General features: G+C 55.6%; 1 protein-coding gene across 1 annotated transcript in view; it reads left to right on the top strand.

Annotated features, from left to right (window-relative positions):
- The window catches only part of atg9a (ATG9 autophagy related 9 homolog A (S. cerevisiae)), a 39,660-nt gene extending 14,217 nt beyond the window's left edge, over window positions 1-25,443 (top strand). The window contains exons 6-15 of the mRNA XM_072261141.1: window positions 1,142-1,283; window positions 2,525-3,273; window positions 4,472-4,625; window positions 6,382-6,561; window positions 14,326-14,553; window positions 15,074-15,234; window positions 19,992-20,103; window positions 21,469-21,697; window positions 23,118-23,251; window positions 23,871-25,443. Coding sequence (XP_072117242.1) covers window positions 1,142-1,283; window positions 2,525-3,273; window positions 4,472-4,625; window positions 6,382-6,561; window positions 14,326-14,553; window positions 15,074-15,234; window positions 19,992-20,103; window positions 21,469-21,697; window positions 23,118-23,251; window positions 23,871-23,876 — 2,095 coding nt within the window. The 3' untranslated portion in view covers window positions 23,877-25,443. The remainder of the gene's footprint in view (window positions 1-1,141; window positions 1,284-2,524; window positions 3,274-4,471; window positions 4,626-6,381; window positions 6,562-14,325; window positions 14,554-15,073; window positions 15,235-19,991; window positions 20,104-21,468; window positions 21,698-23,117; window positions 23,252-23,870) is intronic.
- The last annotated feature ends 890 nt before the right edge of the window (window positions 25,444-26,333 follow it).

The raw sequence follows: 26,333 nt of genomic DNA, 5'->3' as shown, positions 1-26,333 counted from the left end.
AGGGTAGGTTGAGTGAGCTGGGGCTTTGCTGCTTGGAGCGAAGGAGAATGAAAGATAACTTGATAAAGGTGTGTAAGCCGATAAGAGGCATGGATAAGCCTCTGAGATACGCACATGGGTGATAGAAAAATGGAGGGTTATGTAGGAGGGAAGGGTTAGCTTGATCTTAGAGTAGGGTAAAAGATTGGCACACATCTTGGGTCGAAGGGCCCGGACTGAGCTGTAATGTTCTAAGTGACCCAGCTCTCTGTGAGCAGATCGACTCAGCAGGAGATCTACCTACAGTATAGAGAATGAGCCGTTTAGTCCAATTCATCCATGCAGGCCAGAGAAACCTTTCCGTATTAATCCCTTCACCCAACACTTGGCCGTGGCTGTGTATGCCTGGGAGGTTGAAGAGTTTCTTAAATGCTGTCAGTAATTCCCCCTGTATATTAATTAAAGCTCTCAGTTGATCTAACTTATGGTTATACCTGTTGTATTAAAAAGGATACAACTTCCCTTGTTCTGTCCTCTGGACATGATTCCTCCTGTAATTGTGTAATTGACTGTCCAGTGAACTACCGTTCTGAGCGCCTGCTTCCCTGCCCGCTGTTTGAACCTTCCTCGTGAATGCAGGGAGTGATTCAAATCTGGATTGTACTTCAGAGGTGTAACTGGGTGATGGAGATAATTTCAGCTATAGGGTCCTTTGGCACAGTAACAGGGCCAACAATGGCAACACAGTCAGAAGGGAACTGAATTTGAAGAGGAAAAAGCAATGAGGAGAGGGACTAACTAGACTGTTTATGTAGAACTTACACTGTTGTTCAATAGGGTAGATGGCTTCCTTCTCAGCTATTGCATTAGCCCTGAGGTTTAGAAACAGCACCAGCAAACCTACTCCCCCCCCCCCCCCCCCACCAGGCTGCTGGTCCCTCACTGGTTAACGTGCAACCCATCCCACCTGTACAGAAATGTTCCCAGTGATCCAGGGACATAAGGCCCACCAGCTCCCCTTCCTCACTGTCCCTTCAGCCACCTTACTGGGGTGGAGTCACATGGTGACCATGGGTAGAGGGCCTGAGTGCCTTCGTATGCTGCATGCGCTCCTGCTAGACACAGGTTAGGAATCTCACTGTCAGCCCTCCTGTATTCCCAGGATCCGTCAGAATCTGCTAATGGTGGTCGTCCTTCTGACAGCTGGAGTCTTCTGGGTGCATCGTCTGGTGAAGTTCCTCTATAACGTCTGCTGCTACTGGGAGATCAGGGCATTTTACAAAAATGCCCTCAAGATACCCATGGTAGGTCTTTGCCCTGTTTTGTCTTTTTCCCAGAGCCTTCCTCCAAGGTTACCTTGCCTAAGGTGAGATTGATTGTTCCAGTATAAGATGGTAAGAGGCATAGATCAAGTGGACAGCCAGCGACAGTGACAGAGTGGCTAAGTCTGCATATGATACAGAGACAGGTGGAGCTGAGGAAGCAGGGATTCTGCAGAAGGTCTCAGACAGATTACGAGAATGGGCAAAGAAGTGACAGGTGGAATATAGTGTCGGGATTTGTATGGCCATACTCTTTGGTAGAAGGAGTAAAGGTTTGGACTATTTTCTAAACAGGGAGAAAATTCAGAAATCAAGCGGACTATGGAGTTCTCGTGCAGGATTCCCAAAAGGTTAGCTCAGAGGTTGAGTCAGTGATAAGGAAGACAAATACAATGCTGGCATTCATTTAGAGAGAGCTAGATTACAAAAGCAAGGATGTAATACTGAGCCTTTATAAACATTAGTCAGACCCTACGTGGAGTATTGTGAGCAGCTTTGGGCCCTTTATCTAAGAAAGGATGTGCTGACTTTGGAGAGGGTCCAGAGAAGTTTCACAAGAATGAGTCAGGAATGGAAAGCTTAACATGAGGAGAGTTTGATGGCTCTGGGCTTGAACTCACTGGAGTTTAGAAGAATGAGGGGGAATCTCACTCAAATCTATTGAATATTGAAAGGACTAGATAGAATGGATGTGGTAAGGATGTTACCTATATTGGGAGAGTCTAGCATCAGCTCAGAATAGAAGGACATCCCATTAGAACAGAGGTGAGGAGGAATTTCTTTAGCCAGAGGGTGGTGAATCTGTGGAATTCATTGCTGTGGAGGCCAAGTGATTGGGTATATTTAAAGCGGAGGTTGATAGGTTTTTGATTAGTCTGGATATTAAGGGTTATGGGAGAAGGCTGGAGAATGGGGTTGAATCAGCCCTGATGGAATGGCGGAGCAGACTGGACTGGCCGAGGTGCCTAATTCAGTTCTACTACAGCTGGCAGGAGGTGCAGGCTGGCATCGTCTCTCAGTGTGGGTGGTGGAGGGATGGGAGGTGGGTGATTTGGGGGAAGGGTCCCTGAGGACTGAAGTTCTCTGTGTTTCAGGCTCACGCGCCCAACTACAGCTGGCAGGAGGTGCAGACTGGCATCGTCTCTCAGTGTGGGTGGGGGAGGGATGGGAGGTGGGTGATTTGGGGGAAGGGTCCCTGAGGACTGAAGTTCTGTGTGTTTCAGGCCCACGTGCCCTACTACAGCTGGCAGGAGGTGCAGACCCGCATCATCCAGGCGCAGCGGGAGCACCTGATGTGCATCCAGAAGCGGGAACTGAGCGAGCTGGACATCTACCACCGCATTCTTCGCTTCAACAACTACATGGTGGCAATGATCAACAAGTCCCTTCTGCCCGTCCGCTTCCGGCTGCCCCTCCTTGGGGAGCTGGTCTTCTACACCCGCGGCCTCAGGTACAACTTTGAGCTGATCTTCCTGTGGGGGCCGGGCTCCCTCTTTCTGAACGAGTGGAGCCTCAAGCCGGAGTACAAGAAGGCGGTGAACCGGCAGGAGCTGGCCCAGCGTCTCAGCGGGCGCATCCTGTGGATCGGCATCACCAATCTGCTGCTGTGCCCCCTCGTCCTGGTTTGGCAGATCCTCTACGCCTTCTTCAGCTACGCCGAGGTCATCAAGCGCGAGCCGGGCAGCCTGGGGGCCCGCTGCTGGTCCCTGTACGGCCGCTGCTACCTGCGGCACTTCAACGAGCTCGACCACGAGCTGCAGTCCCGCCTCGGCCGCGGCTACAAGGCCGCGTCCAAGTACATGAGCTGCTTCCTGTCGCCCCTGCTCACCGTGCTGGCCAAGAACGTGGCCTTCTTCGCCGGCTCCATCCTGGCCGTGCTCATCACCCTCACCGTCTACGACGAGGACGTCCTGGCTGTGGAGCATGTGCTCACCACCATTACCCTGCTCGGCATCTGCGTCACCGTGTGCAGGTGGGGCTCTGGGGCTCCACGTGGAGGGGGAGGGGAGTGGCACTTCAGGAATGGAGGTCCAGAGGGGAGGGAGACTGTGAGGATCAGCTTCTGTGCAAGACCGTGGTGACCGTCTGTATATTGGAGTGATACAGAGGGAGGGTCTCACTGTGAGGGATTGGTACAGAGGGAGGGTCACACTGTGAGGGGTTGGTACAGAGGGAGGGTCACACTGTGAGGGGTCGGTACAGAGGGAGGGTCTCACTGTGAGGGTTGGTACTGAGGGAGGGTCTCACTGTGAGGGTTGGTACTGAGGAAGGGTCTCACTGTGAGGGGTTGGTACAGAGGGAGGGTCTCACTCTGGCGGTTGGTACAGAGGGAGGGTCACACTGTGAGGGGTCGGTACAGAGGGAGGGTCTCACTGCGAGGGGTCGGTACAGAGGGAGGGTCACACTGTGAGGGATCAGTACAGAGGGAGGGTCACACTGCGAGGGATCGGTACAGAGGGAGGGTCTCACTGCGAGGGATCGGTACAGAGGGAGGGTCTCACTGTGAGGGGTCGGTACAGAGGGAGGGTCACACTGCGAGGGGTCGGTACAGAGGGAGGGTCTCACTGTGAGGGGTCGGTACAGAGGGAGGGTCACACTGTGAGGGATTGGTACAGAGGGAGGGTCTCAGTGTGAGGGGTTGGTACAGAGGGAGGGTCACACTGTGAGGGATTGGTACAGAGGGAGGGTCTCACTGAGGGCACTCTGCATGCCATTTTGTGAAGGATCCCGAGACAGTTTGATATGTTGTTGACCAGTTCATCCTCCAGCTATCACTTTTCCTGTTAGTGCGGTCTCTTGCTGTGCACTGTTTGAGTCTGGGGCATCCTGAGGGCATGGGGTTGAGGGGGTGGAGGGGTCTGAGTTGTTTGCAGAGTGAAGTTGTGCCATTGCGGGGGGAGCAGAGTGGGGACTGATGCTTCCCGGTTTGTGGGTTTTATCCCTGATAAACACGTAGTATTTTGCAGTCCTGTGGGCTTGGAGTTTAGGGGGACAGAGATGGAGGGGGTCGGAGTTCATACCAGTGCGGGACCCCCATGTTTACCGGTGTGGTTTCTGTCTGCGGTTGTTTTATCCCTGATAAACACGAGGTGTTGTGCTGCCCTGAGGAGGGGCAGAATTGGGAACTGATGTCCTCCCCCCCAGGGTGATGGTTATGTCTCTGTCTGCAGGTGTTTTATCCCTGATAAACACGAGGTGTTGTGTCCGGAACAGCTGCTGAAGGTGGTGCTGTCCCACGTTCACTACATGCCTGACCACTGGCAGGGAGCTGCCCACCGCTACGAGACCAGGGACCAGTTCGCTCAGCTCTTCCAGTACAAAGCCGTAAGGATACACTGCGTGCTCTGGGGGTCCCGTCTGTGTATTAAACAACCCCAGCAGGCGGCATGCTTGCACTGTGTGGTCTCTGTATGTGCACTGCTGGCCCGCGCAGTGTGATCTGTGTTTGTGCATTGCTGGTCTGTGTACGTGCACTTCTGGCCTGCGTAGTGTGGTCCGTGTAGTCCACTGCCAGCCCGCACAGTGTGGTCTGTGTATGTGGAACACGATATCTGTGTAGTGACAGGCCTGTGGGGTGCGAGCCAGCTGGAAGTAGTGGGGTACAGGGATGTGAGCCGGGAGCTCGACTAAATCCAGATTACACCAGGGACTCCCAGGAAAGGACAGAAAGTAAAACTGTCCAGTTTCCAGTGGGCCTGAGGTAGGTGGTTGGCTTGTGATGAAAATGTGGACAGAGTTATAGAGTGTTACAGCACAGAAACAGACCCTTCAGACATCTAGTCCACATCCAGATCATAGCCCCCTCATACCCCTCCCATCCATGTGCCTATCCAAATTTCTCTTTAAACTTCTTCCGCTGTCAGCTCGTTCCACACTCTGAGTGAAAGTGTCCCCCCTGAGGTTCCCCTCAAACACTTCGCCTTTCACCCTGACCGACACTGAGATGACACTCAGAGGGCAATCTTCTGTAGCAACCGCCCAACGAGAATGTAGGACTGAAGAGTCAAGTTTATTTGTCACATGTACATCCAAAATATAAACTTGAGAATGTAAGGATAGAAGTCAGGAGCAAGGAAGGTGCAGGCACTGTGATGGGGTTACACTGTAGACTTCCCAATAGAACAGAGAACAGTACAGCTCAGTACAGGCCCTTCGGCCCACAATGTTGTGCCAACTCTTTAGCCTACTCTGAGATCAATCTAACACTTCTGTCCCACATAACCCTCCACTTTTCTGTCATCAATGTGCTGATCTAAGAGTCTCTTAAGTGACCCCAATGTATCTGCCTCTACACCCCAGCCCCAGCAGTGTGTTCCATGCACCCACCACTCTTGCGTTAAAAGCCTACCTCTGACATCCACCCCCCCACCATACTTTCCTCCAAGCTCTTTAACTTCCGTCGTGCTAACCACTTCCGCCCTGGGGAAAGGACTCTGACTGTACACTCAATCTAAGCCTCTTATCATCAGGTCATCTCTCACGTACACCTCTATCAGGTCGCCTCTCACGTACACCTCTATCAGGTCGCCTCTCAGGTACACCTCTATCAGGTCATTTCTCACGTACACCTCTATCAGGTCATTTCTTACGTACACCTCTATCAGGTCATCTCTCACGTACACCTCTATCAGGTCATCTCTCACGTACACCTCTACCAGGTCACCTCTCACGTACACCTCTATCAGGTCATTTCTCACGTACACCTCTACCAGGTCGCCTCTCACGTACACCTCTACCAGGTCGCCTCTCACGTACACCTCTACCAGGTGGCCTCTCACGTACACCTCTATCAGGTCATTTCTCACATACACCTCTATCAGGTCACCTCTCGCCCTTCACTTCAAATAGAAAAGCCCTAGTTCGCACAACCTATCCTCACAATGCATGCTCCCTAATGCGGTCAACATCCTGGTAAGCTCCCACATAGCCCTATGGCAGGCAGCCAGTGCTGTGCAGTGGACGGGTGTCCATTGTGGTCCGGGAGTGGTTTGTGTGGGGCAGCCGGTGGTGATGTGACGTCAAAGGGGGTCTGTGAATGGTGGGGGCCCTGGACTGAAGCCACACTGTTTGTAACTCACAGGTGTTCATTCTGGAGGAGCTGCTCAGCCCCATCGTCACGCCGTTCATCCTGATCTTCAGTCTGAGGAACAAGTCCCTCGAGATCATCGACTTCTTCCGCAACTTCACCGTGGAGGTGGTGGGGGTGGGAGACACCTGCTCCTTCGCTCAGATGGACATCCGACATCACGGTCACCCTGCAGTAGGTCCCCACCCCTCGTCGAGTCCAGGATTCCGTGCTGACCCCCTCGGCCCCTTGCCCACTATAATTTTGTCCCTGCCCCCCCCCACCATCTCCGTCCCAGACCCCAGTCTCTCCCACACCATCCGTCCCAGACCCCAGTCTCTCCCACACCTCAGTCCCAGACCCCAGTCTCTCCCACACCATCTGTCCCAGATCCCAGTCTCTCCCACACCATCTGTCCCAGACCCCAGTCTCTCCCACACCATCTGTCCCAGACCCCAGTCTCTCCCACACCATCTGTCCCAGATCCCAGTCTCTCCCACACCATCTGTCCCAGATCCCAGTCTCTCCCACACCATCTGTCCCAGACCCCAGTTTCTCCCACACCATCTGTCCCAGACCCCAGTCTCTCCCACACCTCCGTCCCAGACCCCAGTCTCTCCCACACCATCTGTCCCAGACCCCAGTCTCTCCCACACCTCAGTCCCAGACCCCAGTCTCTCCCACACCTCAGTCCCAGACCCCAGTGTCTCCCACACCATCCGTCTCAGACCCCAGTCTCTCCCACACCTCCGTCCCAGACCCCAGTCTCTCCCACACCATCTGTCCCAGATCCCAGTCTCTCCCACACCATCTGTCCCAGACCCCAGTCTCTCCCACACCATCTGTCCCAGACCCCAGTCTCTCCCACACCATCTGTCCCAGACCCCAGTCTCTCCCACACCTCAGTCCCAGATCCCAGTCTCTCCCACACCATCTGTCCCAGACCCCAGTCTCTCCCACACCATCCGTCTCAGACCCCAGTCTCTCCCACAATATCTGTCCCAGACCCCAGTCTCTCCCACACCTCAGTCCCAGACCCCAGTCTCTCCCACATCATCTGTCTCAGACCCCAATCTCTCCCAAACCTCAGTCCCAGACCCCAGTCTCTCCCACTCCTCTGTCCCAGACCCCAGTCTCTCCCACACCATCCGTCTCAGACCCCAGTCTCTCCCACACCATCTGTCCCAGACCCCAGTCTCTCCCACACCTCAGTCTCAAATCCCAGTCCCTCCCACACCTCTGTCCCAGACCCCAGTCTCTCCCACACTTCTGTTCCAGACCCCAGTTTCTCCCACACCATCTGTCTCAGACCCCAATCTCTCCCACACCTCTGTCCCAGACCCCAGTCTCTCCCACACCTCCGTCCCAAACCCCAGTCTCTCCCACACCTCAGTCCCAGACCCCAGTCTCTCCCACACCTCCGTCCCAAACCCCAGTCTCTCCCACACCTCTGTCCCAGACCCCAGTCTCTCCCACACCTCCATCCCAGACCCCAGTCTCTCCCACACCTCAGTCCCAGACCCCAGTCTCTCCCACACCATCTGTCCCAGACCCCAGTCTCTCCCTCACCTCAGTCCCAGACCCCAGTCTCTCCCACACCTCAGTCCCAGACCCCAGTCTCTCCCACACCATCTGTCCCAGACCCCAGTCTCTCCCACACCTCTGTTCCAGATCCCAGTCTCTCCCACACCATCCGTCTCAGACCCCAGTCTCTCCCACACCATCTGTCCCAGACCCCAGCCTCTCCCACACCTCAGTCCCAGACCCCAGTCTCTGCCACATCATCTGTCTCAGACCCCAATCTCTTCCAAACCTCAGTCCCAGACCCCGGTCTCTCGCACACCTCAGTCCCAAACCCCAGTCTCTCCCACACCTCTGTCCCAGACCCCAGTCTCTCCCACACCTCCATCCCAGACCCCAGTCTCTCCCACACCTCAGTCCCAGACCCCAGTCTCTCCCACACCATCTGTCCCAGGCCCCAGTCTCTCCCTCACCTCAGTCCCAGACCCCAGTCTCTCCCACACCTCAGTCCCAGACCCCAGTCTCTCCCACACCTCAGTCCCAGACCCCAGTCTCTCCCACACCTCAGTCCCAGACCCCAGTCTCTCCCACACCATCTGTCCCAGACCCCAGTCTCTCCCACACCTCTGTTCCAGATCCCAGTCTCTCCCACACCATCCGTCTCAGACCCCAGTCTCTCCCACACCATCTGTCCCAGACCCCAGCCTCACCCACACCTCAGTCTCAGACCCCAATCTCTCCCAAACCTCAGTCCCAGACCCCGGTCTCTCGCACACCTCTGTCCCAGACCCCAGTCTCTCCCACACCTCAGTCCCAGACCCCAGTCTCTCCCACACCATCTGTCCCAGATCCCAGTCTCTCCCACACCATCTGTCCCAGACCCCAGTCTCTCCCACACCATCTGTCCCAGACCCCAGTCTCTCCCACACCATCCGTCCCAGACCCCAGTCTCTCCCACACCATCTGTCCCAGACCCCAGTCTCTCCCACACCATCTGTCCCAGACCCCAGTGTCTCCCACACCATCCGTCTCAGACCCCAGTCTCTCCCACACCTCCGTCCCAGACCCCAGTCTCTCCCACACCATCTGTCCCAGACCCCAGTCTCTCCCACACCATCTATCCCAGACCCCAGTCTCTCCCACACCATCCGTCTCAGACCCCAGTCTCTACCACAATATCTGTCCCAGACCCCAGTCTCTCCCACACCTCAGTCCCAGACCCCAGTCTCTCCCACATCATCTGTCTCAGACCCCAATCTCTCCCAAACCTCAGTCCCAGACCCCAGTCTCTCCCACTCCTCTGTCCCAGACCCCAGTCTCTCCCACACCATCCGTCTCAGACCCCAATCTCTCCCACACCTCAGTCCCAGACCCCAGTCTCTCCCACACCTCAGTCCCAGACCCCAGTCTCTCCCACACCATCTGTCCCAGACCCCAGTCTCTCCCACACCTCAGTCCCAGACCCCAGTCTCTCCCACACCCCAGTCCCAGACCCTAGTCTCTCCCACACCATCTGTCCCAGACCCCAGTCTCTCCCACACCATCTGTCCCAGACCCCAGTCTCTCCCACACCTCTGTCCCAGACCCCAGTCTCTCCCACACCATCCGTCTCAGACCCCAGTCTCTCCCACACCATCTGTCTCAGACCCCAATCTCTCCCAAACCTCAGTCCCAGACCCCGGTCTCTCCCACACCTCTGTCCCAGACCCCGGTCTCTCCCACCACTCTGTCCCAGACCCCAGTCTCTCCCACACCTCCGTCCCAGACCCCAGTCTCTCCCACCACTCTGTCTCAGACCCCAGTCTCTCCCACACCATCTGTCTCAGACCCCAGTCTCTCCCACACCATCTGTCTCAGACCCCAGTCTCTCCCACACCTCAATCCCAGATCCCAGTCTCTCCCACACCTCTGTCTCAGACCCCAGTCTCTCCCACACCTCTGTCCCAGACCCCAGTCTCTCCCACACCATCTGTCCCAGACCCCAGTCTCTCCCACACCTCAGTCTCAAATCCCAGTCCCTCCCACACCTCTGTCCCAGACCCCGGTCTCTCCCACCACTCTGTCCCAGACCCCAGTCTCTCCCACCACTCTGTCTCAGACCCCAGTCTCTCCCACACCATCTGTCCCAGACCCCAGTCTCTCCCACACCTCAGTCTCAAATCCCAGTCCCTCCCACACCTCTGTCCCAGACCCCGGTCTCTCCCACCACTCTGTCCCAGACCCCAGTCTCTCCCACCACTCTGTCTCAGACCCCAGTCTCTCCCACACCATCTGTCTCAGACCCCAGTCTCTCCCACACCATCTGTCTCAGACCCCAGTCTCTCCCACACCTCAATCCCAGATCCCAGTCTCTCCCACACCTCTGTCTCAGACCCCAGTCTCTCCCACACCTCTGTCCCAGACCCCAGTCTCTCCCACACCATCTGTCCCAGACCCCAGTCTCTCCCACACCTCAGTCTCAAATCCCAGTCCCTCCCACACCTCTGTCCCAGACCCCAGTCTCTCCCACACTTCTGTTCCAGACCCCAGTCTCTCCCACACCATCTGTCTCAGACCCCAATCTCTCCCACACCTCTGTCCCAGACCCCAGTCTCTCCCACACCTCCGTCCCAAACCCCAGTCTCTCCCACACCTCAGTCCCAGACCCCAGTCTCTCCCACACCTCCGTCCCAAACCCCAGTCTCTCCCACACCTCTGTCCCAGACCCCAGTCTCTCCCACACCTCCATCCCAGACCCCAGTCTCTCCCACACCTCAGTCCCAGACCCCAGTCTCTCCCACACCATCTGTCCCAGACCCCAGTCTCTCCCTCACCTCAGTCCCAGACCCCAGTCTCTCCCACACCTCAGTCCCAGACCCCAGTCTCTCCCACACCATCTGTCCCAGACCCCAGTCTCTCCCACACCTCTGTTCCAGATCCCAGTCTCTCCCACACCATCCGTCTCAGACCCCAGTCTCTCCCACACCATCTGTCCCAGACCCCAGCCTCTCCCACACCTCAGTCCCAGACCCCAGTCTCTGCCACATCATCTGTCTCAGACCCCAATCTCTCCCAAACCTCAGTCCCAGACCCCGGTCTCTCGCACACCTCAGTCCCAAACCCCAGTCTCTCCCACACCTCTGTCCCAGACCCCAGTCTCTCCCACACCTCCATCCCAGACCCCAGTCTCTCCCACACCTCAGTCCCAGACCCCAGTCTCTCCCACACCATCTGTCCCAGGCCCCAGTCTCTCCCTCACCTCAGTCCCAGACCCCAGTCTCTCCCACACCTCAGTCCCAGACCCCAGTCTCTCCCACACCTCAGTCCCAGACCCCAGTCTCTCCCACACCTCTGTTCCAGATCCCAGTCTCTCCCACACCATCCGTCTCAGACCCCAGTCTCTCCCACACCATCTGTCTCAGACCCCAATCTCTCCCACACCTCAGTCCCAGACCCCAGCCTCACCCACACCTCAGTCTCAGACCCCAATCTCTCCCAAACCTCAGTCCCAGACCCCGGTCTCTCGCACACCTCTGTCCCAGACCCCGGTCTCTTCCACACCATCCGTCTCAGACCCCAGTCTCTCCCACACCTCAGTCCCAGACCCCAGTCTCTCCCACACCTCAGTCCCAGACCCCAGTCTCTCCCACACCATCTGTCCCAGACCCCAGTCTCTCCCACACCATCTGTCCCAGACCCCAGTCTCTCCCACACCATCCGTCTCAGACCCCAGTCTCTCCCACACCATCTGTCCCAGACCCCAGTCTCTCCCACACCTCAGTCCCAGACCCCAGTCTCTCCCACACCACCGTCCCAGACCCCAGTCTCTCCCTCCACTCTGTCTCAGACCCCAGTCTCTCCCACACCTCTGTCTCAGACCCCAGTCTCTCCCACACCATCTGTCTCAGACCCCAGTCTCTCCCACACCTCAATCCCAGATCCCAGTCTCTCCCACACCTTCGTCCCAGACCCCAGTCTCTCCCACACCTCTGTCTCAGACCCCAATCTCTCCCACACCTCAGTCCCAGACCCCAGTCTCTCCCACACCTCTGTCCCAGACCCCAGTCTCTCCCACACCACCGTCCCAGACCCCAGTCTCTCCCACCACTCTGTCTCAGACCCCAGTCTCTCCCACACCTCTGTCTCAGACCCCAGTCTCTCCCACACCATCTGTCTCAGACCCCAGTCTCTCCCACACCTCAATCCCAGATCCCAGTCTCTCCCACACCTTCGTCCCAGACCCCAGTCTCTCCCACACCTCTGTCTCAGACCCCAATCTCTCCCACACCTCAGTCCCAGACCCCAGTCTCTCCCACACCTCTGTCCCAGACCCCAGTCTCTCCCACACCTCTGTTCCAGACCCCAGTTTCTCCCACCACTCCGTCCCAGACCCCAGTCTCTCCCACACCTCAGTCCCAGATCCCAGTCTCTCCCACACCTCTGTCCCAGACCCCAGTCTCTCCCAAACTTCCGTCTCAGACACCAGTCTCTCCCACCACTCTGTCTCAGACCCCAGTCTCTCCCACACCTCTGTCTCAGACCCCAGTCTCTCCCACACCTCTGTCTCAGACCCTAGTTTCTCCCACCACTCTGTCTCAGACCCCAGTTTCTCCCACCACTCTGTCTCAGACCCCAGTCTCTCTCACACCTCCGTCCCAGATCCCAGTCTCTCCCACACCCCAGTCCCAGACCCCAGTCTCTCCCACCACTCTGTCCCAGACCCCAGTCTCTCCCACACCTCCGTCCCAAACCCCAGTCTCTCCCACACCTCCGTCCCAGACCCCAGTCTCTCCCACACCTCCGTCCCAGACCCCAGTCACTCCCATACCTCCGTCTCAGACCCCAGTCTCTCCCTCCACTCTGTCCCAGACCCCAGTCTCTCTCACACCTCTGTCCTCTCCCCTACCCCTGAGCCCATCCTGCCTCTGTCCCTGTCCCTACATGACTCTTGGCTCCGGCCACTTTTATTCCGCCTACCTATTCCCCCATCCTCCATTCCTCGGCCCCCCAACACCTGCCCCTGCCCCAGTCCAGTCCCCGGCCGTCAGCCTTACCACCTCTGTCCTAGAACCCAGTCCCCTCTGACTCCTGTCCCCACTCCATTTGTTTCTGACACCCTACCAACCCATGCCTGAGCACGGGGCTCAGTACTGTCCCACAAAAACCTTGGGAGAGGGCTATGTGTGTCGAGTGCCCTCCCCCCCCCCCCCCACCGAGTGTGACCACTGACATGCCCCCCCCCATTGTCCATCCAGACTTCCCGTTTTGCCCTCACTGATGGTGTTTCTGCTCCCGCAGTGGGTGCTAGATGGGCAGACGGAGGTGTCAGTGTACCAACAGACACCTCCTGGACATATCTGTTGATCTCCTGAGCCCCCACGCCCCCCCCTCCCCTGTGTGCCTTCTCTCCTACAACAGTGTTTTTCTCCCCCAAGCTGGGATTTCTACCCCCCGCCCCCACACTCACTCCCTAGTGGGTTTCGGCCGGCCGGAGGTATTAGTGTACCAGAATGCCGAGGACAGACCCCTCTGTTGATTCCTGACTCCCTGTGCTGACCCCCGGCCCACAGTGTTCACCCTCCAGATGGTGTCTCCTCTCCCCATGCACCACCACCCTTCCACCCAGGATCTGGAGGTTCCTAAAGGCCCTCCAAAGCAACCTCCCTCCTGCTTCCATAGCCCCCATGACTTTTCTCCTTCCCCAGTGAAACCCATTCCTGAGTCCTCTACCCCTGTCCACTGGTGATATCCTCCCCCTGTCCGCTGGTGATATCCTCCCCCCGTCCGCTGGTGATATCCTCCCCCCGTCCGCTGGTGATATCCTCCCCTCGTCCGCTGGTGATATCCTCCCCTCGACCGCTGGTGATATCCTCCCCTTGTCCGCTGGTGATATCCTCCCCCTGTCCGCTGGTGATATCCTCCCCCTGTCCGCTGGTGATATCCTCCCCTCGTCCACTGGTGATAGCCTCCCCTCGTCCGCTGGTGATATCCTCCCCTCGTCCGCTGGTGATATCCTCCCCCCCGTCCGCTGGTGATATCCTCCCCCCCGTCCGCTGGTGATATCCTCCCCCCCCCCGTCCGCTGGTGATATCCTCCCCCCCGTCCGCTGGTGATATCCTCCCCCCCCCGTCCGCTGGTGATATCCTCCCCTCGTCCGCTGGTGATATCCTCCCCTCGTCCGCTGGTGATATCCTCCCCCCATCCTCAGGTGATATCTTCCCCCTGTCTGCTGGTGATATCCTCCCACCCCCGTCCGCTGGTGATATCCTCCCCCCCGTCCGCTGGTGATATCCTCCCCCCGTCCGCTGGTGATACCCTCCCCATTCTCTCTCCTCCTAGTTCCCTCTCTCCCCCTCCCCTTCCCCATTCTCTCTCCTCCCCATTCTGTCTCCCCCCACTCCCTCTCCCCCTCCCCATGCCCTCTTCGCCTCCTCCCTGACGGTGTTTCTCCCTCCACAGTGGGTGCCAGCTGGCCGGACGGAGGCCTCGGTGTACCAACAGGCCGAGGACGGGAAGACGGAGTTGTCCCTAATGCGATTTGCCATCATCCACCCGCACTGGCGGCCGCCACCTCACAGCAATGCCTTCATCAGCCGGCTCAGGCAGCAGCTGTCCCAGGACGCCCCTGCTGCAGGTGGCAGCCCCCACCCCGACGGGGCCCTGCACTCTCTGAACTCCCTCACCGAGGTACCGGGTTGGGGGAGAGGAGGGGGAGGCAGAGAGGGAATGAGGAGGATACCGCTAGGGGACAGGGGAACGGGTTCAGGAATGGGTTTTACCAGGGGAGGGGGATAGAAGGGAGAGAGGATATCACTGGGGGAGAGGGAGTTCACTGTGGTCAGGTGGAGAGTGTCACTGCAGAGGGGGGCTGCTGTAGGAAGAAGGGGTAGTTTTCACTGGGGAGGGAGGGGTGTCACGGGGGGAGCAGGAAGGAAGGCTCTATGGAAGTGGGGAGGGATTGCAGGAGGGAGGTTGCTTTGGAGGGGTAGTGGAAGGAGAAGCGATGGGCATTGGGAACTTCCAGATCCTGGAGTGGAGGGGTGGTGGTGAACAGTTGGCCCAAGTGAGTCAGAGACAGGGCAGGGTCCAGACACCTGTGGGTACTGGGTGGGATAGGGCACCCTTGGGTGCTGGGTGCTGGCTGTGTGTGTCTGGGCATGCGCGTGTGGGTCGGTGAGTTCTCTAACTGTCAGACTCTGTATTGCAGCCCCAGAGCCTGTTGGCCGGACCCCCTTCACTGCCCCCTCGAGGACCGGAATGCTCCTCTGATGCTGCCTCCTCTCTCCGTTCCTTCTCCTTCGCTCCCGGCAGCCGGCAGCTTCCCCTCCCTCGGACCACCAATAGCACGGGGGCACCTGCTACAGCCGGGTAGGCAACTGACCTCCCCTCCTATCCCTTTTTCCCTCACCCCCCTCGTCCATTCCTCTTCCTTCCCTTCCCTTCCCTCCCCTTCCCTCCCCTCCCTCGGACCACCGATAGCATGGAGGCACCTGCTACAGCCGGGTAGACAACTGATCTCCCCTCCTATCCCTTTCTCCCTCACCCCCCTTTGTCCATTCCTCATCCCTCCCTCCCTCCCTTCCTCCGTACCTCCCCCAAAACATCATTATCTCATTGTCCCTACCCCAGCACTCTGTGCCCCACAGCAACCTTACTGGTGGAGAGGCTGGGAAGGAGGGTGTCGATTCAATGCTGGGGTGTCTGTCAGAGGTTTGGCTGCAGGAGGTGGGGGAGTGTTTGGTCGGTGGGAGGGGTTTGGTTGATTGTGGGGAGTGGCTGGGGTTGGGATGGGGCAGGGGCAGGGGACAGGGATATAGGGCTTTGGGTGGGAGGAGATACAGGTGTGGGGAAGGATTGGTTGCGGTTGGATGAGGGGTGAGGTGGGTGGGGTGATGAGGGGAGGGCAACGTGGAAGACCCCTACAGCACAGGCCCTTCAGACCATGATATTGTGCCGACTTTCTAATCACCTACCACTCTGTGTGTAAAACACCTACCCGTAACATCCATCCCCCCCCCCCCCCGTACTTGCCTCAAATCACCTTAACATTCGTTCTGAGAAAAGAAGCCTCTGGCTGTGTCTATTCCTTTTATCATCTTACACACCTCTATTGACTCACCTTTCGTCCTCTTTTGCTCCAAAGAGAAAAACCTTAGCTCACTCGACCTATCCTCATAAGATATGCTCTCTAACCCAGAGAGCAGCCTGATAAATCTTCTCTGCACCCTCTTTAAAGCTTTCACATACTTTCTGTGAGGACATAGCCAGAACTGAACCCAATATTCCAAGTGCGGTCTGTTCAGAGTTTTATAGTCACGAAATTACCTCATGTCTCTTGATGTCAGTCCCTCAGAGACTGAAGGCTAACTCACCCAATGCCTTCTTAACCATGATACACTATCATAACCACCTGCGTGGTAACTTTGAGGAATCTATGGGTGTGAACCCCAAGATCCTCCTGTTCCTCCATACTGTCGAGAATCCTTCCATTCTGTACTCCGCCTTCCAAAGTGAATCACTTCACACTTATCCGGGTTGAACTCCATCTGCCACTTCTCAGCCCACCTCCTATCCTGTCAATGTCCCGTTGTAACCTGCAACAACCCTCCACACTATCCACTGCTCCACCAACATTCGTGCCATCTACAAACTTACTGACCCACCCTTCCACTTGATCACAAAGACCAGGGGTCCCAGACTCCCAGAGCAGATCCACGTGGACACCACCAGTCACCAACCTCCAGGCAGGATTCTCTCCGCTCCCTGGATCCCATGCCGCCTGACTTTCTGAATGAGCCTACCATAGAGAGCCATATGGAACACCTCACTGAAATCCATATACACCACATCCACTGCTCTACCTTCATCAGTGTGCTTTGTCACATCCTTAAGTAATTAAAGTAGGCTCGTGAGGTGTGACCTGCCCCTCACAAAGCCTTGCTGACTATCCCTAATCAGACTCTGCTTCTCTAAATACTCGTAAATCCTGTCTTTAAGAATCCTCTCCAATAATTTGCCTGCCGCTGAAGTAAGACTCACTGATTTATAATTCCCAGCATTATCCCTACTCCCTGTCTTAAACAAAGGACTAACATTTGCCAACCTCCAATCATCTGACTGTAAGACATAGCAACAGAATTAGGCCATTCAGCCCATCGAGTCTGCTCTACCATTCCATCACAGCTGATTTATCATCCCTCTCAACCCCATTCTCCTGCCTTCTCCCCATAACCTTTGACTCCCTGACTAATCAAGAACCTATCAACCTCCACTTTAAATATGCCTAACAACTTCGACTTCACAGCCATCTGTGCTAATGAATTCCACAGATTCACCACCCTATGGCTAAAGAATGTTTTCCTCATCTCTGTTATAAAGGGCTGTCCTTATATTCTGAGGCTGTGCCCTCTGGTCTTAGATTCTCCCACTATACAAACATGCTCTCCACATCCACTCTGTCCAGGCCTTTCAATATTTGATTGGTTTCAATGAGATTCCCCCCTCATTCTTTTGAATTCTAGCAAGTAGAGGTGCAGAGCCACCAAATTCTCTTCATACAACAGTGTAGAGGTCTTGGGCACAAATATATACATGAAGACTTTTGCACAGTAATAACTTTATGTATTGCACTGTACTGCTGCCGTCAAAAAAAAACAACAAATTTCATGATCTATGTGAGTGATGATAAACCTGATATGGGTCTGATATTGTGGACTGAGAGTGGGAAGGGGGCAGAGAGAGAGAGGAATCATGGTTGGGACAAGGGAAAGAGAGAGGGGAGGGAGCAGGAAGCATCAGAGTGAGATTCTGTAATGTTCAATAAACCAATTGTTAGGAATCAAATGACCTTATCTGGTGTGTCTGAACCCGCGCACTCTGGCACTCCTTCCCCATGTGTCCCATACCTCTCCTGTGACGCTCCACCCTCCCTATTCCCAATTTCCTTTGCACGCACCAGATTTACAAACTCACTCTCTGCTCCATGTTGACAAATGCAGTACAGTGCACAAGTCCTAGGCACCTTCACGATATACCCAAGACTTGCACAGTACTGTATGTTAACCCTTTCATTCCCAGGATCATTCTCGTCAAACTTCCTCTGGACCCTCTCTAATGCCAGCACATCCTTAGATAAGGGGCCCAAAGCTGCCCCATGTGTGGTATGTAAACTACTTCCTAAATGCATCCACCATTTCTTTCTCCCCCAGTACTACCTCTCCAGTGTCATTTTCCAGCGCTCTGATACTCATTCTCACCTCCTTTTTACTTTTAATACATCTGAAAAAACTTTTGGTATCCTCTTTATATTGGCTATCTTACCTTCATATTTTACCATTTCTCTCCTTATTGCTTTTTTAGTTGACCTGTTGGTTTTTAAAAGCTTCCCAGTTCTCTAATTTATCACTAATTGCTGTATTATATGACTTCTCTTCCCTTGTTGGCCACGATGTGTCATCCTCTTTATAGAATACTGTTTCATCTTTGGAACATATCTATCCTGTGCCTTCCGCATTGCCCCCAGAAACTCCAGCAATCTGGCCAGCTCCTCTCTCATGCCTCTGTAATTCCCTTTACTCCACTGCAATACTGATACATCTGACTTTAGCTTCTCCCTCTCAAACTGCAGGGTAAATTCTATAATATTATAATCACTGCCTCTTAAGGTTTCCTTTACCTTAAGCTCCCTAAGCTCTGCTACTCCTGTGGCCAGTGAGGACAGAAAGATCATCACAAAAGGTGCAGCAATCCCTTCCCCTTCTCCCCTTAGTAACATGGAGTGTATTCCCAAGGACTTATCTATCCTAATTTTTAGCACATCATCTTTCTTTATACAAGTATGTTCCATTGTATCAGCCTGTTTTATGCTGTCCTCATACAGGTCAAGGTCTCTTTCACGGGTGAATACCAAAGCAAAGTCTTCACTTAGGACCTCCCCTACCTCCAACTCCAGGCACGTTTCCTCTACTAACCCTAATCAGTGCTACCCTCACTCTGGCCGTCCTCCTGTTCTTCCCGTACATGTCGAACACCTTGGGGTTTTCCTTAATCCTATTCTCCAAGACCTTCTCATGCCCCATTCTAGCTTTCCTAAGTCCATTTTTAAGCTCCTTTCTGGCTACCTTGTCTGACCCTTGCTTCCTAAACCAAAAATAAGCTTCTTTTTTCCTCTTAACTAGTTGTTCCACATCTCTTGTCAACCATTGTTCTTTCACATGACCATCTTTTCCTTGCCTCGGTGGGACAAACTCATCCAGAGCCTCCAACAAGTGCTCCCTAAGCAATCTCTACATTTCCTTTGTATGTTTCCTTGAGTACATCTGCCCCCAATTTATGCTGCCATGTTCTGGCCTAATAGAATCATAATTCTCCCCCTCCTGGTTAAGTACTTTTCCATACTGTCTGTTCCTATGTTCAAGTCTGGCTGGGCTGTGCTGGGGACAGTGACAGTGAGGGATTCCGAGCCAGAGCTGGGGGTCCCAAACTCCATGGATGGTCAAAGTGGGCTAGCCCATTTTGCTGCCCCTACAGAAGGAGGTTTGGTGCATTATCTTGGAGGGTGGTTGCAGTGAGGGGGGCAACTGATGGGGGTGTGTGTGGTGGGGGGAGATCTGACCCTATGCTATGCCCTGACCCTTCATTTGCCTCATTACAACAAGTTGGAGAGGCGGGTTGTATGGACAGGGGTCAGTGTGTGGGTGGGGTGGGGCGGTGGGACGGGGATGTCTGGTACAGGAGAGAGTCTGTCCCGGGCTGTTACCCAGACTCTGTGTCTTCCCCATACTGCAGGTTGCAGTGCTGGGTGGGGGGGGGGGGTCTAACGTGTGTGGGAGGAGGAAGGGGGCTCTCCAGTGGGGTGGTGCCTGGTCTGGGCTGTTACCCCGACCCTGTGTCTATCCAGGTGCTGCTCCATTGCTGCAGGTCGGTAGTGTGGGGGTGGGGTAGGGGTCTGATGTGTGTGGGAGGAGGGGTGTGTCCTGGACTCTGACCCTGTGTTTGCATCTGGGAGTGCTGAGGGCTAAGTGTGGGGTGGAAGTGTGTGGGAAGGGGAGGGGGAGGGATCTGATGTGTGTGGGAGGACAGAGTGTGTCCTGGACTCTGACCCTGTGTTTGCCCTGGTGCTGCAGGTCAGAGTGGATGTTGAGCACGGAGAGCAGTGTATGGGAGGGGTTGCTGCCCAACAGCCGGGCCGAGCTCGCCTCCAGTCAGATGAGTCTGCACACACTCTACATGCACGAGGTAAGCACAAGACCGTCACCCCTCCACCCCCACTGCTGACACCTCCCTGGAACCCTCACCCATCACCACACACCCCTCCCTGGAGTCATAGAAACAGGCCCTTCAGCCCATCTACTCCATGCCTCGTCCCATTGACCTGCACCTGGACCATATCCCTCCATACATCTCCCATCCATGTACCTATCCAAACTTCTCTTAAAGTTTAAAATCCAACCAGCATTCAGCACTTGCCGTGATAGCTTTTTCAACCCTCTGAGTGAAGAAATTACCCCTCATGTTCCCCTTAAATATTTCACCTCTCACCCTTAACCCATGACCTCAAGTTTTCGTCTCACCCAACCTCAGTGGAAAAAGCCTGCTTGTATTTATCCTCAACACAAGAGATTCTGCAGATGCTGGAAATCCAGAGCAACACAGACAAAATGCTGGATGAACTCAGCAGGTCAGGCAGCGTCTATAGAGGAAAATATACAGTCGATGTTTCAGGCTGACCCTTCACTAGAACTTGTATCTATACCCCTCTTAATTTTGTATGCTGTATCTCACCCACCCTCTTCGTACCCCCACCCACTCGCTTCATCCCCCCACCCACTCTCTTCGTCCCCCCAACTCATCCTCTTCATCCCCCCACCCACTCTCTTTGTCCCCCCAACCCACCCTCTTCATACCCCAACCCATCCTCTTCATCCCCCCACCCACCCTCTTCATCCCCCAACCCACCCTCTTCATCCCCCAACCCACCCTCTTCATACCCCAACCCATCCTCTTGAACCCCCCACCCACTCTCTTCATCCCCCCAGCTCATCCTCTTCAACCCCCCAACTCATCCTCTTCAACCCCCCACCCACTCTCTTCGTCCCCCAACCCATTCTCTTCGTCCTCCCAACCCACCCTCTTCATCCCCCCAATCCACCCTCTTCATCCCCCCAACCCACCCTCTTCATCCCCCCACCCACTCTCTTCGTCCCCCCAACCCACCCTCTTCATCCCCCCAACCCACCCTCTTCATCCCCCCACCCACTCTCTTCGTCCCCCCAACCCACCCTCTTCATCCCCCCACCCATCCTCTTCAACCCCCCACCCATCCTCTTCAACCCCCCACCCACTCTCTTCGTACCCCAACCCATCCTCTTCATCCCCCCACCCATCCTCTTCATCCCCCCACCCATCCTCTTCAACCCCCCACCCACTCTCTTCATCCCCCCCACCCACTCTCTTCATCCCCCCCCAACCCATCCTCTTCATCCCCCCGACCCAATCACTTAGTTCGCCGCCCGCACCCCCGCTCTTCGATCGTGCTCCCACCCGCTCTCTCCGTGTGCACTACCCCCCTCCACCCCAAGGTGACTGTCTCTGTCTCTACAGTTCCACAAGCAGCAGACGCAGGGGGAATCAGCGCGACACGTCTGGTATCGACGCGAGAGCGATGAGAGTGGGGACAGCGGGCCAGAGGAGGCAGAGGGCAACAGGCCACCCCCACCAGTCATCCCCCGGTCCTCCACCTACCCTGTATCCGGCAACCAGCCCGTGGACTCCCGTGACTCCTCCCTGCCGCTCCTGGCCTCTCGCTCCAGGAGATACGGAGGCACCAGCGGTAAGAGTCATCTGGTGGTCACACGCGTTACTGGCACTGGGTGGGTCGAGTTCCTTTTGTCTCTGGGTGGGGTTCAGCCCTTGTGTTTCCTCCCTCTGGGGGTGGTGGGGGTGTTCCCTCTATCTTTGGGTAGTTTCAGAACTGGGTTCTCTGTGGGCAGTGTGCCCTCCGACGTGTAATGACCAGTGTGTGCAAAAATCTTATGCTATGCAATTTTTTGTCCAGAGGCAACATGTACGCACTGCATTTAAGTGGAAGTAAACCTGAAGCTATTCTAAAGATAATAAGCCATTCCATTTTAAATTAACTAGCAGTTATTTTGCGCTTCATGCCCTTTGGAATTCGGCATAGTGAATCAATAATTTCTTCAATAAAAACCAGTATAAGTTAACCAGTTCTAAGATCTGCAGACGAACCATCGCAAACTCCACATTGTCAACGTGTCCAAACAGGAGCCGATAAAGGAAACGTGATTGTGTACGGTCGTGAAATATACCGAACATGCCAATGAGGTAGAGGGTGACAACCTTTTGTGTGCAGTTTAAATTCTTTTGTGCTCTGGTAGCAAAAGATGTGTGCAGGTGCACACCGAAGAGGGAACGTTGCCTGTGGGTGGGGGTTCCTTCGATGTCTAACTGGGTTCAGAACTGGGCTCTCCCTCCCTGCGTCCTAGGTTCAGTTCTGGGCTGTCTCCATTTGACCATCTTCAGACTCCCTGCCCATCACGGCTGGTAGGGCCACTGCCACTCACCTCCAGACACCGGGTCCGATTTCTGATGAGGGGTCTTGGCCCGAAGTATCAAATGTTTTTTGCCCTTATAGATGCTGCCTGACCTGCTGAGTTCCTCCAGCATTTTGTGTGTGTTGGTCAAGATTTCCAGCGTCTGCAGCACCAAAACTGGCCCTTTGGCCCATCTAGTCCATGCTGAACTGTCACTCCTGTATTTATGGGTCCGATTTAAGCCTCTAATGCTGGCTATGTGGAGTTTGCGTGTTTCCCCCGTATCTAGATGGGTTAATCCCAGGTACTCCAGTTTCCCAGAGATGTGTTGGCCGGTGAGTTAATTGACCCCTGTGAGTTACTCCCAGTGTATGGGTGGATGTGTGGGGGGGGCGGGCGTAGTGGAGTGATGTGAGAGCTGGGGGGCTGTGAATGGGCACATAATGGAGAGCAGGTTACGAGGATTAGGTCTAATGGGTGTGGCGTTCAGTAGACCAAATGACCTGGTGGTTGTAAGGGAAAATGGTTCCTGTGGCCCAGAGCTGGCTGTGCGATCACCCGGTAACCACCGCAGAGTCCAGTTACTGATGTTTGACCAGTGATGGACTGAAGGATCTGTCTTGCTGCTGTACCTCCCTTGTTCATGGCCTCAGTTTAACTCCTCTCCCCCCCACCCCCAACGTTCTCTGTCGTCTCCAGGTTTCTCCTCCGCCCAGAGACTAGCGAGCCGGGGGGCGATGGGAGGCTGGGCAGAGGCCACGTCACCCTCACCACAGACGCAGGTCCTACCCGACGAGGGGAATGAGGACGAGTTGCCCTCACAGACACACCAGGTGCGTACGTCCCAGGGAGGCTTCCGCCCACACACCGGATTTGCTGGGCCCATGCACCGGCGTCTGCCGAGGAGACAGTGGGACAGGGCCGTGGAAGGGCAGTAGGATCCTTGTGCCCAAGTCTGTGTGGTCTGTGTACCAGGGTTGGCAGGACTGATCCCGGAGGTGGGGGTGGGACAGGGGTTGCATGGTCAAGCGCTGGGCTCTGTGCGGTCTGCACACTGGACTGGCGTGTTGGGTCCAGGTCCCGTTGGTAGCGATGGTGCTGGTACAGACAAGTTGGGGAAGGGCATGGGTTCACGTGTCGGCTTCCTGTGGGCAGGGACGGAGTTGGAACAGGGGGTGGGAGGGCAGGGGGGTAGACTATGTCCGTGAGTCAGGCCCCATGGCCAGAGATGGTGGGGATGATGGGAGGGAAAGATGGGATCAGTTTTCTGGGGTCTTTGCGGTCCATGTGGCGGGCTGGCAGGACTGTTTCCGGTTCTGTGGACAGGGGATGGGGAAGGACGGGGTCTGTGTGCGGGGCTGGTGGGCCCTGTCTGGATCCTGTTGTCAGAGATGGTGGACGGATGGGGGAGAAGGATGGGGTCTCTGACTGGATGTTCCTCCTTTGTGCTAGGTGTAGGGGGAGAGAGCGAAACGGAGCCAGGAGGAAGCGACAACCGATTCATCGCAGTCTGAGCCCAGCACGGGTCCCATCCCGTCCATCCACCTTCATCGCTGTATCAGTCTGTCTGCTCGTCCATTCAGTTCCAGTGTCAGCTGGTGCCTCACCATGTGCTGTGGGATGGAATTGTCCCTTCACCTGTCGGTGTGGCTTCTGTCATTGTAGGGAGAGGGCATGGTGGGTGGGGGGAGTATTTGCCACTGTGACGGTTTGGGAAGGACTGGGGGCTGTAGTAACTCTGCAGAATATGGTCTGGATGTCTCCTGCTCACAGTGTTCGGCGGGGCGGGGGGAAGTTGGTGACAGTAGAGTAAGGATGGGAGGGGGGTTCCCATTGCCTGGTGATGTGCATCCTACATTGGGGCGGCCAGGGAGAGGCGCTGTCTCAGGGGAGTGCTGCCCCTCACTCACTGAGTTACAGCTCGTCCTGCTCTGTCCATCCCCGCACCCATCCCCTCTCCACTCCTCTCACCCTCCTTATCATTCCCCTTCTGCACTACCCCCTCCCCTCGTACCCTGTCCCTCTGGGTGGGGTCTGACCAGAGTTTCCCAGAACGGGAATGTTACTCCAGCCCTGGGTTGATCCAGTTTGCCACTGGCTCCGGATGTGCTGGAGGTTTGGTGACCTCATCTCTCAGCACCTCCACTGTCTCGTCCCCGTCGTTCCACCCCCCCGACACCTCACCAAGGTGTTGACTATTCATCAACAGAACTAGGCAACTCATAATTAATCAAAGTTCACACTTTATTGTCTCTGCACAAACAACAATGTAACTATTTTGACCCCGGGCCAACATCATGAATTCGACTGTTCCCTCTGTACTCAGACAACTTGTCCAATTTATAACACTGAAATAGGGGATCGCCGTTGGCCAGGCAATTGATCCTTCTTCTCCCTGCTCCTGGCGTGGAGGCCGTTCCTCACGATGGTTAGTCTCTGGAGTTCTTGCCCCTTTGCATTTGAAGGTCCTAACTCTTATAGTCTTTTACATCAGTTCAGAAGTTTCACTTCATTCTTGTTGATTCTAGGTCATCTAACTGACTTATGTCACCTTCTCTTTGGCTCTGGTCCAAGCCAGCATCCATTTATTGCCATCTCCCTCAAGTGACAACTGTTAATTTATGGCTCTTTGTTCTAAATCAGTTACCAAACCAGTAACCAGCTCGAATCACTCAGGGCAGACACAGACCCCACCATTCACAAACCTACATGTTATATCATACCAAAGAACACCTCACAAATAACTTCTTACTTGGAAATGATCTCTAGTCCAGCAGATTACTGGGAGCCTCTGCTTTAAAATACTGATTCAACCAAGCAAGTTCAGTTCACAAAGTGGAGGATGCAGAGCAGCTTCACAGAATGGCTGCGTCCTTTCCTTCGACCTTAATTCAAGAACAAAAACACTGTCCTTGACCCACTAGAGCAATATTTTCTTCTATGGTTTAATTTCTTCATGGCCAGCAAGGGTTTCCGCTCTGACGAGAACCTGTGAACCAAAGGAAAGGTGCTTGGTGGGGGTTGTTGGAGGGGGTGTGCAGAGGGGGTGAGTACTGGTGTGGAGTTGGGATTAATAGTAGAGAGGTGAATGTGAAGTGCTGGGTGGAGTGGAGTGAGAGGTTTTTGAGTGTGGGGTGGATGTGAGAGGGATAGGGTTGGGCTGTAGAGGGTGGGTGTGAGGGTGGAGGTGAGAAGGGTAGGGGTGGACTGGAGAGTGTGGGTGTGAAGGTGGAGGGTGATGGAGCTGAAAGGGATGGGGGTGGGCTGGAGGGGTGGGTGTGAAGGTGGAGATGAGAGGGGAGGGGTTGTGCTGGAGGGGGTGGGTGAGAAGGTGGAGGGTGGTGGAGAGGGGAGGGGTTGTGCTGGAGGGGATTGGTGTGAGTGTGGAGGTGAGAAGGGTAGGGGTGGGCTCGAGAGTGAGGGTGTGAAGGTGGAGATGAGAGGGGAGGGGTTGTGATGGAGGGGGTGGGTGAGAAGGGAGGGGGTGTGCTGGAGAGGGTGGGGGTGGAGGTGAGGGGAGGGGGTGTGCTGGAGGGGATTGGTGTGAGTGTGGAGGTGAGAAGGGTAGGGGTGGGCTCGAGAGTGAGGGTGTGAAGGTGGAGATGAGAGGGGAGGGGTTGTGCTGGAGGGGATTGGTGTGAGTGTGGAGGTGAGAAGGGTAGGGGTGGGCTCGAGAGAGGGTGTGAAGGTGGAGATGAGAGGGGAGGGGTTGTGCTGGAGGGGATTGGTGTGAGTGTGGAGGTGAGAAGGGTAGGGGTGGGCTCGAGAGTGAGGGTGTGAAGGTGGAGATGAGAGGGGAGGGGTTGTGATGGAGGGGGTGGGTGAGAAGGGAGGGGGTGTGCTGGAGAGGGTGGGGGTGGAGGTGAGAGGGGAGGGGGTGTGCTGGAGGGGATTGGTGTGAGTGTGGAGGTGAGA

Source organism: Mobula birostris, chromosome 6 (genome assembly GCF_030028105.1).
Source record: "Mobula birostris isolate sMobBir1 chromosome 6, sMobBir1.hap1, whole genome shotgun sequence".
Lineage (NCBI taxonomy): Eukaryota > Metazoa > Chordata > Chondrichthyes > Myliobatiformes > Myliobatidae > Mobula > Mobula birostris.
Note: the sequence above shows the minus strand (reverse complement) of the source record. Positions and strands in the feature narration are given on the sequence as shown.